Genomic DNA, 14,790 nt, shown 5'->3' on the forward strand with positions numbered 1-14,790 from the left:
ATAAAACAGTCCAGTCAGTGTCTTTTATCATGAATGGTTTAATTCACAAAAAAATGCAACACTTGATATATTACAGACAGAAATCAGCTTTTCAAAAAGCAAAGTATTGAATTCAAAATTTACAAATAATGTAGAAGCCTCGACTAGAGAAACAGGTGATGACCGGTGGTGTATTTGGATACAACAGTGCTTCCCTGTGTACGGCCACTAAAATAGGTCCAGTGGCATTATATATTATTCTGTAATAAGAGGGCAAAGCCAGCTCCAAATCTCTGTCTTTCACAAAGGTGGGAAGAAAAACAAAAGACTCAAAGCTGTTTACTACAGAACGTGGCTAAAAACATACTGAAAATGTGACGAAAGGATGACAAACATCACAGCAGTCCCATCCTCACATCCATTATTCACTCGTAGAAACTGTTACACAGATGTCTGCTTGTAGTTCTTGGTGTCCAAAACCTTCTTTCCACACATTGCGCAGATTCCTGGAGACACAAAAAGGAGAAAAAACAGTAGAGCAATTAACAAAATATCAGTGAAGAAAGAGGAGCCTTGTGTGTGATTTATCCTGGCTTCATATGAGCAGAGGAAACGTTTGCTGGCCACTAGGCTAATTTATACAATATGAAATGCCATAGGCTGGTGCTAATAATGTTATCTGAGGACAGTTTGTTAAAGTCCACTGAAGTCATTGTGAAGTTTGTTGAACCATTTGAGAATGAAGCCATCTTCTGCTGCACTTGGACCTGCCATTCATTTGTCTTTGCTGCTTCTTGTTTGCCCACTGCGCCTTTATCAGGCCTGATTTTCTGCAGCTGAATGTAAGACACTGATGAGCTGCTGCCAGCAAATACAATACAGTCAAACAGTTTAAGTTAAATTGACTGAACCTCTTGATTTTGTATGCAAATGTTCTCCATTATGCATGACTGTTACTCGGAACTGATGTTAAAGAGCTCATCCACATATAACTAGAATTACTGGCTCTCAGTTGTAGGCCTCAGTGAAACAATCACAGTTAACATCCATGTCTGTCCAGAGTCATATTTAGCCATGACAGTTGACACTGTCTCACACGGTCACCACAGTTTCATGATCAGTGTCACCAATCCATTATTTGACCAAATGTCTCCACTTCTGAGTTATTACACTTAATAATGGCCAGAAAAGTGTTTTTTCACAGAACATTATGACATCATCGTGAGGTTGACCTTTTGGAAATTAATTTAATCCTTCCATCATTTTATTCTATTAGACATTTGTGTGAGATTTTATCGTAATTAGTGTATGAATTAGTGTATGGCCAAAATTATGTTTTGTGAGGTCACAGTCACCTCTGACCACCAAAATCTAAGCACTTAATTGTTGAGTCCAAGTGGATGTTTGTGCCAAATCTGATGAAATCCTCTCGAGGTGTTCTTGAGATATCCTGTTCACAAAACTGGGACAGTTGGATGTACTGCCAAACAGATGGTCATATGGAAAACCTGAAAACATAATGCCTCTGGCCGCAGTTACTGCCAGCATGGAGGTCTGCAAAGCTGTTTTCTCACATACCTCTAGTGCTGTCTAAGGCGGTAGTTATACTTCTGCATTGAATTGACTCCGTACCCTACACTGTAGCCTGACGTGCACCTCCCCAGAAATGTAACTACACCTTGCGGCAATGCAGACCTCCTGTCTATTTCTGTAAGCTGAAACCATTTCCCTCAGTGGAAACAAAGCTTTTATTTACTTCATTTCACACATAAGAAACAAACAACAATTGTGAAGACAATAAAGCCTCCACAAAAATAGCATTTTAAGTCTTGTGTGTGATTTATCCTGGCTTCATACGTTGCTTGGCTAATTTATATAATGTAAAATGCCATAGGGTTGTGCTAATAACATTAGCATGTTATATTTGTTTGGAAACCATGTTTAGTATAAGACAGTTGTTTTGTCAGTGAACCTTGTGAGTTGTAATGGAGCCAAATTTTGTAACGTTACCTTTGTTAAATGTTGCTGTTGTCCCTGGCTTTATATGAGCAGAGGAAAAGATTGCTAGCTGCTAGGCTAATTTATACAATGTAAAGTACCATAGGCTTGTGCTAATGACGTTAGCATGTTGTATTTGTGGGGAAAATGTGTCCAGATAAAGACAAGTGTTTGTCTGTGAATGCTGTGAGTTATAGAAGCTGATTTGTGAACATATGTTTGAAATTGTCTCTATTAAGCCATGTTTAATGTGTGTTTAATGGGAGTTTTGAATCAACTAAACTTAACATCAGCGCACAAGTATAAATGCTCACAAGGGTGTAGGCCACATGTGTAGGCTACAGCGTTTCACATGTTCAAAAATCTCAAACACAATACCTTTTTCTGTTCAGTATGGAGTCCTGTATGTGTGTGTTCATACCTTTCTTGTACGCACAGCCCTGGCAGTAATGCGATCCGGACTGATGAACTGAGCTCTTGCAGATCCTGCACGTAGCAAAGCCCGTCTTGCTGTATGGGTCAAACCTGCGAGGGAGATGCATTACAGATACATGATTAGAGATGCACCAGTATGTGTTTTAGCCATGCTAGCGACACAGGTCTAGGGGAAAAATGTACATGCATAATGTTAATGTGCAACAATCAGACTGAGCCGATAAAAACTATGTTTGTGTGACTTCTTGTAAACAAAAAACACAGATGATGGTGATTTAAAGTCGGACTTTAGTGAGCTACTCACCTGGCTTTCTTGGAAGTCAGGATCTTGTTTTCATTTAGCTTACGGCCACCACCCTCTGAGTGAGAGAAGGAGCTCAGTTAAACATCATCATCAGAGTAACACGACATCATAGTATATGTGACAATTAAAAGAAAAAGAGAAATCCAAAACAGTACTGAAGACGTGTTATTTAATCTAAAAAAACCCAATTCCTTTTAAAAACTGTAAGGCAACAAAATAGAGAACGCCAGGAGGGGTGAACACTTTCACAAGCCACTGTAAATGACATTAGTGGTACCTCAAGTACACTGGTGATATGAACCCAAGTTCAAGCTTGTGTCCTATTTGACTATCTTAGTAGATGAATACACATTTACAAAGATAAACAACATATCGTTTGTACTCTTGCGATTTTGTGTATATGCTTGTCACAAACTCAGTGTGTGTATTTGGGTGTGTTTACTCTTGTGCCCGTGGAAATCTGAACTCTTGATCAAAAAATACGCTGAATATCTGAGGTATTCCTTGTCACCCACTGAACAAACAAGAGGTAGTTCATTTTATATTTGTTCTTTTAAAGAATGTGGAACAAAAACACATTTCTTCATTTGCATCTGTACAACTGAATCATCTCCCTCCTGGCCTGGAGGCTAAAAAGGTTCACATCAGGAAGCATATTCAAAGTGGCCATGAAAAGATGGCGTCTCAGTAATTTACATCTTGATTTGTATCGTGAAGAGAGCTAAGGACAAGTTGGCTTTGGAACTCCGCCATTATGCTTATGATTAGCTTGCGCCCAATGTAGCCATACATACATATATGAGCTATGTGCAGTGGCAATATTAACAGATTAAAAACACATTTCCAGTGAATCTGTGTCCTCGGTTTACCTGTTGTGTTCCGTGCTCCATCCTTCCAGGTGTCAGGTGTGATGACTTTACCGAGCTTCTTCTCGCCTGAAATAAAACGTAACACAGAATTTGTTGAGTCAGTAACAAACTCATTAAAGAAATAAAGTCGTAGAGTGAGGTCAGTAGCTAACGAGTGCAGTTAGCATTCACATAGCGTTAGCTTTGAAACAATCTCCAACCCTCATACACGTCACAAATATAGGTTATATTTATAGATAGAAAAGATTTAACAAGATGATACGTACACTTTTCGCAAACCATCTTTCCCCTGTGTTTCTTTTAAACCGATATTTTTCAACGGTTGGTCAAAATAAAGATACAAATATTGGCTAAATCTTAGCTTGCTCAGTTAATGTTTGTAAACTTCCGGTCGCTTCTTCCTCGTTCTCGTACTTGCAAGAGATTGATTGGTCAAAGTTGTGACGAACTCAAACTTCATTGGCTGATACGGACGTCCATCACGAAAGGTCCCAGTAAAACTTCACTGCCCTCCTCTGATTGGTTAGAGGCAGGTTTGACGTCTGAGGCCAGAGCCCTTCTTTTTCAAAATAAGAGTCCACTGAAAGTGGCCTATGCCCTTGATACGTGATACGGGTTACATCCTAGATGGACATGATATAACAGTATTTGACAACAAATTAGGTACATCATATGTTAATTAGATTAAAGAAAAATGCTGAAATAAATAAACCAGAAATAATCATGCATGCAAAAATAAAAATACAATACAAACAGGGTAATAGAGATTTGTACAAGAGGGGGTACAGCACCAGTCCCAGTCCGCCAAAAAACTAAAATATAATAAAAAATTTTTTTTATAAATACATATATTACAATGAATAGTTCTCCTTGTGCTTATACTACCCTTATTGTAAAATACTTTGTGCTGCATTTCCTGTATGAAAGGTGTTATATTATGGAAGCACATTGCATTCACTGAGTAAATTAAATAAAAAAAAATATATCGGCATATTATCTCGTAATTACAGGATCTTATGTCGTAATAAGGCCTTCTTGCTGATACTGTAGCAACGTTGACGTTGGCTGATTACTAAAGTGAGTCCACCGAAAGACACAAAGACGATACTTCCGGTAAATGTTTTTCAGAATAAAAGCATTATATCTGTCAACTACGAAAGCAAATTGAGATAAGTCGTAATTACGAGGTAAGACATTGTATTGTTAATTAAATGTCCGAATATATTAATATAATATCCGAAAAATTATTTAAAAATCTTCCCGAAATATTATTCATAAAATGTCCGAAAATTGTTAATAAAATGCCCCACAAATAATAAGAAATTATGTGGAAAATTATTTTAAAAAATGTCCGAAAAATATTCAAGAGTGCCCAACTGCAGGCTCTCCAAATATTAATAAAATGTCCGAATATTACTCATGAAATGTCCGAAATATAATTAATGAAATGTCGGGAAAGAATAAATAAAATGTCCAACAAATTATGAATAAAATGTCCGAAAAATTATGAATAAAATTTCAGAAATATTATTAACAAAATGTCCGAGAAGAAATAATAAAATGTCCGACAAATTATGAATAAAATATCTGAAAAAATATTAATAAAATGTCCGAAAAAATGTTTAGGCGATAATGTGTCGATTTATAAAGTTTATTGTTATTATTATTATTATTATTATTATTATTATTATACTTTTCATTATTTTTACTATTATTATCATTATTGTTATTAAGACCGTGTAAGATGTACGGAAGCGCACTGCATTCACCGAATAAACATAAAATCGACAAATTATTTCGTATCATCACGATCTCGTAATTACGATATGTGTCGATTTTTCGTAGTTTACAAATATAATGCTTTTATTCTGAAAAACGCTGACCGGAAGTACAGTCCTTGTGTTTCTTGGTAGACTCACTTTACAAAACAGATAACGTTAACGTTATTACGGTATTAGCGAAAGGCCTTACTGTAGTACATCATCAGGATCTCGTAATTGATAAGGTGTCACTTTTTAATTTCTTCAGTGAATGCAATGCGCTTCCGTTAAGATGTTGTATTTTTAAATGAAATATTATTGTGTTTTATTTCATGTTATATTGTGAGCTCAGCTTGCATTTTCACATTCAATTTCGTTGTTTATGTCCACTGACAATAGCAATAACACACCATTTTGTGACGATACTATTGAACTTTTATTGTGAAGTCCAAGCGGAAGTCTTCGTCACTCCATGTTTACGGAAGGCAGGTCACTCATGGATTCAACATACTCTGAACACCCGCTGCTACATTAACGTTTTAAAGTATTTTATTTGACTTCTGTTCATCGTTTCAGCCTCCTGTTGTAGATAGTTACACTCTCCGTCATGTGGGACCATGAAATCAGAGCCATGGCGTCCACTCACGCCATCATCGCCTCCTCGGTGTTCATGGCCACCGTCCTACCTGCGACGCTCGTGCCGGGCTTCTCGGTGTACGGCACTCACCTGTTGTGGCTCTACTCGGTGTCCGGGGCGGTCACCGCGGTCAGTGTCGCCGTCTTCTGGCTGCTCGGCATCACACCGCCCACCAAGAAGCACACAGTGGGATACAAGGTGCTGATTTATGTTCGTTGCGACTGTTCAACTAAAATACGGAAGCCGCGAGTAAAGTAGTCCAGTTAATCTGTGGTTTGACTCAGGGAAAATTGCAGTAGTAATCGTTAGAGAGTTTTTGTGATCTCTTGGGACATCCAAATAACATATTAAACGTATACCATTATATACTTACGGGACTGGGGCCATTATGGTGTATAGGTGTACCTTTAATATATGATGCAGCAGCGGGGTATTAGGACATTACTGAAACATTACTAGTGGAATTTCTCCCAGGTTGGGCTCATTTTTGAGTTAGATTGACTGGACTAAAAGTCCTGCATTCAAGAAGAAAAAGCACAAATGAAGGTAGAGAAGTGCAATCAGCAATATGTACTTTAAGTCTGAACAGTAAAAGTACTGACTGCAGTAACGATATTCTTTCCCAGAGCTGGATATTAACGCCATCCACCAGCCAAATGCTGATAAAATATGGAAGTGGCTGCTCTTTTTGCTTCACTCAACAGCCCAAACAGTTCATTTCCACCCTGTTACTACTGATATTATCATATATTGCATTATCAGATTGTTAATATTGATGCATTAATGTGAAAGTAGCATTTTAAAGTAGCTTGTTGAGGTCAGCCCCCTCAAAAAGGGCCTCACAAGGCAAGTTTATTCAAGTCAGAAACACAAACAGTTTAACTGCCAAGTAGGCTTACAGTGCAAAAGTCAAGAGACATGATATAAAACAGGAAAATGTACAACTGGGGGTGTAAAAAAAAAAAAGAAATATGTAAAAGTATACCTGTTTCTAAATTGGAATAGCTGTATAGTAGGGGTGGGAATCACCAGAGGATCCATCCATCCATTTTTATCCGCTTGTCCGGGGCTGGGTCACAGGGGCAGGAGGCTGAGCAACACTTTCCAGCTCCTCCTGAGGGACCCCAAGGTGTTCCCAGGCCAGATGAGATATGTAATCCCTGTATCCCTGTAATACCATGATGTTATTTTAGGGCCATATCGCCAACGGGTAAGACCATTTTTCAAGGGAGTGAACTTTTCGGGCCAGAGAGACGTTCATACCTGGGTATCAAAGGCTCTGACTTTCACTCTTAAAACTTTCACAGACTTTTCACATGATTTAATCCTTTACCTGTTTCTCTCCGCAGCTGTCTCGGTTGTTTCGGTCCTGCTTGTACTTCTTCCTGTCGTGCCTGTTCTTCCACACTGTGGTTGTTCTCTATGGAGCCCCGCTGATTGAGTGAGTAGCTGCTGTACTTCTACAGTATGTTTGTATACTGGAGAGATAAAACAGTAAAGGTGGAGTTGTTGCCTGTTTTTGAGATTGCATTAGGTTCTACAGTATATCCTGTAATTATCCACACCTAAGAGGTCCTGCTTTCTTTGCTCCGCTGTATCAACGCAGTTTCTGCTTGTATCAGCCTCACATTTTTCCTGTGTGTTTCAGGTCAGCCGTAGAGACGTTCTCCCTCTCTGTGCTGCTGACCTCTCTCACCACGCTGAGGTGCCTCTGTGTCCTCGGCCCCAACGTCCAGGCCTGGATACGAGTGTTCAGCCGACATGGGTGAGCCTAAAATCAGCTTTTCTTTTCCCCCTGCTCCTTGTCCTTCTGTTGTTATGTTTCACGTGCTTCTCCCATGTCTCTAAATTGAGTGTACTAACTGTTGTTGCTCTGTCTCTGTCTCCAGAGCGATGTCCGTGTGGGACACCTGTCTGCAGATTACAGTGGCCTGCACAGTGGTAGGAGCCTGGGTGGGAGCCTTTCCTATTCCTCTGGACTGGGACAGGCCATGGCAGGTCAGCACACACACAGAGGAAATCCTCTCACAATAATAAGTGTGAAATTAGGATTTAAAGCAGTAACCATTAAATGTTTTATTGAATTCAATGTTCTCATTGTAAAGGGAGTTCAGAGGGAGACAGTTGTAATTGGAGCATAACTCTGAATGACACCGTTGTACTGTTGGATTTACAAGTTCTTCTTTACATTACAAGTGGAGACATGGTGGGGACAAACTATGACCCTGTCAAACAGTTAAGCAGGATTTATACTTGTGCGGCAGACCCTATGCCGTTGTGAGCATTTATACTTGTGTGTTGGTGTGTCTGTGTCACTCTGCAGTTACTGTGAAGTGCTGTAAAGTTTAGTTGACTCAAAACACACATTAAACATGGCTTAATAGAGACAATTTCTAACACAAATTATAATGCAGAATATATTCATCGACATGGAGCCTACATTGAGCTGAAACCAGCTAAATTGTGAAGACAATAAAGCCTCCACAAAAATAGCATTTTAAGTCTTGTGTGTGATTTATCCTGGCTTCATATGAGCAGAGGAAAACTCTGCTTGTCGCTAGGCTAATTTATACAATGTAAAATGCCATAGGCTTGTGCTAATAACGTTAGCATGTTATATTTGTTTGGAAAATGTGTTTAGTATAAGACAGTTGTTTTGTCAGTGAACCTTGTGAGCTGTAATGGAGCCAAATTATGTACTGTTACCTTTGTTAAATGTTGCTGTTGTCCCTGGCTTCATATGAGAGGAGGAAAAAGTCTGCTAGCTACTTGGCTAATTTATACAATGTAAAATGCCATAGGCTTGTGCTAATAACATTAGCATGTTGTATTTGTGGGGAAAATGTGTCCAGATAAAGACAAGTGTTTGTCTGTGAATGCTGCGAGTTATAGTGAAGCTGATTTGTGTACTTGTGTTTGAAATTGTCTCTATTAAGCCATGTTTAATGTGTGTTTAATGTGTGTTTTGAATCAGCTAAACTTTACAGCACTTCACAGAAACCTCCGCCACCAACTAGTGTTTAGCATAGGGTCTGCCTCACAACTATAAATCCAAGCTCACACTTCGTTAATGTGAATGATCAGACTCACGCGCTCTTCCTCTTGTAGGTTTGGCCTGTTTCCTGCAGCCTCGGCGCCACGATCGGCTTCCTGACCGGACTCGTTGCAGCTCCCGCGTGGATCCACTATCACCGCAAACAGCTCACATACAAGTGCAAGTGATGGACAGACGTGTACATTTGTGTGTTTGTGACCGTGGGGACATGTCTCATATTCCTGCTGTGTTCCTTTAACTTTATACTGATTATTTATTGGGAACATTCACTCCATTTGCCGCCTGTAGGAAAGATGATTTTGTAATAAAACATGACAGTGTAAGCAATATAATTTTGTACCCTTGAAGGCTGAATATATTCCTGAAGATTTTTGACATGAATAAAGTATTGCTTCTTTCTTGGAATTTTTTGAATAAAGGGTCAGGTTTTCATTCAGTACAATTACTCCTTAGTACAAATTTGAGGCACTTTCCATGAGTGTTTTCCTCGCACACCACTTTAAACTTCTATTCTACAACGTTTCACTTCACCACACTTATCTTACTTACTTTACAAATTGAGATTTTTGCACACAAAATGTCCAAGTAAAGCTGAAATGATGTCTATTTATCGACGGACAGAAAATTATTTGTCAAAGATTTTTCAGTTATGCTTCTCAAATGTGTGACTATTTGCTGCTTGTCTTTTTAATAATTGAGTCTATAAATGCTAAAACCTGTAGGTGGTGCTGTTGGATCACCACCTGAATTGTGTGTGTGTGTGTGTGTGTGTGCGTGTGTGCAGAGAGTTTAAATGAAGACAAGAAATCAAACCTCACACTCATTTGCAAAGTAATACAAAGTAATCAGTATCATGGTTGGGTGGTCATTTATTGATAGAGCTGTTGGGGAAAGTTAGAAAGTTAAAAAGTGTAAACTCACTGCAGAGTGTACTCCCATCCTTGCACACACACACACACACACACACACACACACACACACACACACACAGGCACCGTTCTGCACCTGCGAGCTGACTACTGATGAATACTGTTCCTTTTTAAACAGCCATTAATCTTGCTCCAACTCTATTTCAACACCCTCCTCCCTCTCCAGCTCTCGTTCTCATTCCAGCTTGTTCACATCCTCGGGCACCCATATTGATTCGCTCTCATTTTAGGGACATTAATTTTCCTCCTTTCATGTCGCCCACATCCCTGGTTCTCCCCTCGCAGCCCAGTAAGCACAATGAAACTTACATTTTCTGCATCGTGGTGTCAAATTGTGGAGTAAATGAAGGATGTATGCGCAGTCTAGACTCTTCTGATAGAATACAACTTAGGTAATTACAAGGAGGGGGGAAAAAAGAAATGTCAGTCATCTTTGCAGTGTGAGTGGGATCGTTGGACAGATTCAGCACAGAGCCAGGGGCAGAGCCGCCCGCTCGCCCTGTGTTTGAACTCTTGCGTAACGTAGTTGCCAGGGAAAGGCTGAGAAAAATAGCCTGAAGGAAAAGGAGAGAAAGGGGGAAATGCATTTTCAAAACCCATAAAAGAAGTGAGGGAGTTTCAAAGCCTTTTAAGTAGCCCAGATACACTTATGACACCAATCAGCACGCCTTTTTCATACCTCAATCTCTCCATCCATCTCTGTGATGAAACTCAATACCACCACATGCTGTTCCCTCCATTACCCTGTGCTTTTTTTCTACTTTCCACCTCCTGATATGTTATTACCTGTGGAGAGCAAAGGAAGTGACGGGCAGAGCCCTCGGAGAGCAAAGGGTGTGATCTAACTGATTTCCCTGCCAACCTCCACGATGACTCATATGTGTCACCGCACTGGGCATGTCACATCTGGTGGGTTTTGTTTTTTCTCTTCTTTTTTTTTTTTTTTGGAGTGTCTCATTTTTGTCCCTCGAGGTGTTCTCATGAGTGCACTCGATGTACGTCGAGGACAGGAATCTGGATGGAGTTGCTTGGTTTGTGTGCTCAGCTCCAGTTGCGGCCCTCTCATCTGCGAGACAAGAGGAAGGCCGTTTGCTCAGCCCACAAAAGCTGCTGCTTTACAAATTACTTTCCTCGTTCAATCTCGGGGAACTTTATTTATTCATTGTTTGTTCTCGGGCTGTGCTATTGTAGCAGGGCATTGCGAGGAGAGGTAATTTGTCACTCCCAGCACCTCTCCTCTCCTCAGCCTTTCCTGCGAGGCTGCTGCTGTCGGCATGAGCTGTTGCGTTTCTGCAGAATGTCCTGAATTAAGATGCATACCCTGCTCTCTGTGGCAGATCACTGGAAATCAAACCTGGCTTAATATTTTTCAGTAGTGAATCAAATGACTGGGCAAAAAAAGATTGCTGAGAACACAGAGTAATAACACCCAGCTCTGCAGATTTTTTTCTTTAGCCATTATCTTGGCTTTACAGCCGGCAGATTAAATTTAAGGTTCAGTCTCACAGCTCTTATTAACTCCAGCTGGAGCAGGCAGCTGTTTTCACCAAGTTCTGATAAATCCTTCGAACACAGCCGAACGGCAGATTGACGAAGGGAGCTGGTGAGGAAAGTCAAACGTCTAAAAAGCTACAAAGCCAGATATTTTTCTCGGGAGTTGGTGGAGGCCAAACTGCAGGGAGAAGCACAAACAGGACGCCATATGAATGCTAATGCTACTCCGTGTCTGCGTGATGTGAAAATAGTTTGCTAACACCAAGCAACTTTATAAGTCAGGGATCTATTGGTGGTAGTTTTACGTCTGTCACCTGTTTATTGATGTTCTTCTGCCCTCTAGTGGTAACAAATCAATTAGTGCAACTTTAAGTAACATAACGCCATGGCCACACCGCCCGCGGAAGCGCCGCGAATAGCCTCGAAGTGAAGGCAGTTTCCTTTCGGCGCCCATGTTAACCGACTGTGTCATCCACAGTGGCCGCGCCGCGCCGGGAAGCTCCGTGGCAGGCTCTCGATTTGCAGCGATCAGTTCGGCGTCTGGTCTATTTTCTGCGCGAGCCGCGAGCGAATGTGTCAAGCCAGGCAGTGAAAAACAACAGCTGGGAGCAGAAATATGGCACCATATGGCATATGGCGAGCGTGCTAGCATTTAGCTTGCAGCATCTCCGTGCCTGAGTACAACCTCACAGAGCTGCACGTGTCTGTCTTGTTTTATAGAATTAAACAATATTATGTAAGCAAATCCAAAAATAAGTGCCTATATTCAAACCTTCAACTCATCAAATTTTCCACTTGAGCCCAGGCTTTATCAAAGTCGTCGAAATCCGGCGCTTGGGCAGTGACTAGCGGCATCAGAAACCAAAAAAAAAAGTGTTCTTTAACATCTTCATGAGACGTGGACAGTTGCCGTTATAGTTTAAATGTGCAATATGTAATTTAGGGGTTTCAAACCAAAACAATAACAGAAGACAGAGTTGGATGACGTCACGAAGTAGCGTGGGATCATGGGAGTTGTAGTCATATAACAGATACAGATCTTACTTAGCTTTACAGTTAGCGATGGCTTCTCCCTCTCTGCTGCTCTCTCTTGCTCAGTGCATCTTATGTTTAGCTATTCCTCTGCCTCTTTTATAAATGCAGTTCATTTACCGGCATCAGCTCAGCATTATAGAAACCTATCGTTAGATGTTGTGGTTAGCCACAGCTGGAGCGCTGGTGCCCCGGCGGGCAGCAGTGCTTGCAATACACTGGTGGAAATGATTAATATTTTGATAACATCAGCCAGATGTTTGCTTACCTGTCTAGTAGAACACATGCGAGGTCGGCGTCGAATTGTAGTCCTAGATTTTCACGAAGCTCTCTCCATCTCGGAAAGGCCACACCAATATTTTTCTTTGATTTAGCTGCCAAATTCTTCTGGGATCGCTTGGTTGACCCGTACGTTTCGGTTTTACCGGCTTGTTTACCGGGACAGCTTCGGTGTCAGAAGGTGCAGCAACCGTCAATGCATAATCATGATCCATGACGAGTTAGCTTAGCCTAGCAACAGTAACATTCATTCTCTGACGTCTCATCCGGTCCGCTGCTTCTTCTTCTCCTTCATTTAATGTCTATGGTAACTGGAGTTACATCGCCATTGACATGCGACCTAATAACATGGTCCGTAACTTTTATTAATATTTCATATTTATCTGGGTTTGAAAAATTGTTGGAAACATTTCTGATAATCAAAGTACATAACTAAACAAAATATATAATATTGGTTTAGTCGTTTTTAGACATTTTTATGTGGAAAAACTACATATTATACCTTTAACAGTGCCTGGCAGCAACAGGGGGACACCTGGTGGGACAAGAATGAAAGTTAAGGTGGTGAATCCTGGTGGTGAATTTCCTAAATCTAACATCTTCCTTTTGTTGCCTAAACCTACCCATGTGTGTTTGTTGTTGAAGGAAAAAAATCAGCAATTCACGGTGTTGTACCAACATAGTGCTTTTATTTTGAAAGAGACTGTATGTAAATGTACATTTCCTGTGAAAACAGAAGTGTATTTTGAAAGAAGACAATGCATGTAACAGGCAGAACTTGACACGGCGTCCGAGAATGTCAACAACCAACGCACCCAGGGTACCTTGCACGTCGTATGTGGACGTGGAAAGTCCATGAACAAACATCAATATGTGATGAGGTCGGAGTGAGAATGTGTTGTCCATTCTGACTCCACTCAAACACAGAATTTTAAATAAAAATACAAAGTGGCTTTACTACAAGAAAAGAGAAGAAGAACAAAAAAATAATACAATTAAAAAAAAGAAGAAGAAGAAATCAGTGTCTAAGCCTCCACCTCATCCTTTCGTTTACACTCTCATGCTCCTCTTGAGAAAATATTTTTCTGTCTACTTACACACTTTTTTTTATGACATTCTTTCATCTCTGCCTCTCATCTCGATGAGCAGGCATTCCACTCTGAGTCTCATTTTCTGTGCAATCATCACTGCAGTCTGGGTCCAGCAATACAGTCTGTGTTGTGATAAAGTTGTGAACAGAATACAAACCACAGACCTGTGATGTTCCCAATATAACAGTGAGTTTTCATTCAGAGTTGTTGGATTATGTGGCATGTTCTAGCGTGCCCTGATCTCCCCAACATGATTCATGGTTTTATGTTTTGAATTTTTAGTTTGGGTCAGAAAATCCCCCAAAGAATCATGCTCAAAGCCAGTACATGTATAAGTTGAAATATTGTGTTTCTGATGTCCCTCAGACTTATAGATAGATTACCCGCCTTCACCTTCAAAATATCACTCAAATTAACACATATTGACAAGGAAAAGACACAAAATGACCACAAAGAGACACAACATGACCAAAAAACATGCAAAGGAACTACAAAGAGACACAAAATAACCATAAAGTCAAGCAAGGAATTACAAAGAGACACAGATCAACCACAAAGACACACAAAATGACTACAAAAACATGCAAAGGAACTACAAAGAGACACAAAATGACCACAAAGACAAGCAAGTAAGCTACAAAGAGTCACAAAACAACTACAAAGAGACACAGAATGATGACAAAGAGACATAAAATGCCGTCAAAGATATGCAAAGGAACTACAAAGACACAGAAAACGAACAAAAAGACACAAATATACTTAAAAAAAAATACACAAATCAACCTTGTAAGAGACACAAAATGACAACAAAGACAAGCAGAGGAACTACAAAGACACACAAAAAGACGACAAAGACAGAAAATGACCACAAAGAAACACAAAATCACCATGAAGACAAGCAAGGAACTACAAAGAAACACAAAAACGA

The 14,790-nt window shown here is 40.1% G+C and overlaps 2 protein-coding genes across 2 annotated transcripts; one reads left to right on the top strand and one right to left on the bottom strand.

Annotated features, from left to right (window-relative positions):
• Positions 1–20: 20 nt before the first annotated feature.
• Positions 21–4,009, bottom strand: cript (cysteine-rich PDZ-binding protein). Its single transcript, XM_049564196.1, has 5 exons — positions 3,852–4,009; positions 3,586–3,651; positions 2,717–2,771; positions 2,399–2,502; positions 21–485 (listed from the first exon to the last, which is right to left on the bottom strand). Exons 1-5 carry the CDS (start codon positions 3,865–3,867, stop codon positions 421–423), a joined length of 306 nt encoding a protein of 101 aa, XP_049420153.1. The 5' UTR covers positions 3,868–4,009; the 3' UTR covers positions 21–420.
• A 1,813-nt stretch (positions 4,010–5,822) lies between these two features.
• On the top strand, positions 5,823–9,473 carry pigf (phosphatidylinositol glycan anchor biosynthesis, class F). Its single transcript, XM_049564188.1, has 5 exons — positions 5,823–6,180; positions 7,332–7,423; positions 7,631–7,747; positions 7,872–7,980; positions 9,091–9,473. Exons 1-5 carry the CDS (start codon positions 5,953–5,955, stop codon positions 9,202–9,204), a joined length of 660 nt encoding a protein of 219 aa, XP_049420145.1. The 5' UTR covers positions 5,823–5,952; the 3' UTR covers positions 9,205–9,473.
• The last annotated feature ends 5,317 nt before the right edge of the window (positions 9,474–14,790 follow it).

This window comes from Epinephelus fuscoguttatus, linkage group LG20 (genome assembly GCF_011397635.1).
Source record: "Epinephelus fuscoguttatus linkage group LG20, E.fuscoguttatus.final_Chr_v1".
Taxonomy (NCBI): domain Eukaryota; kingdom Metazoa; phylum Chordata; class Actinopteri; order Perciformes; family Serranidae; genus Epinephelus; species Epinephelus fuscoguttatus.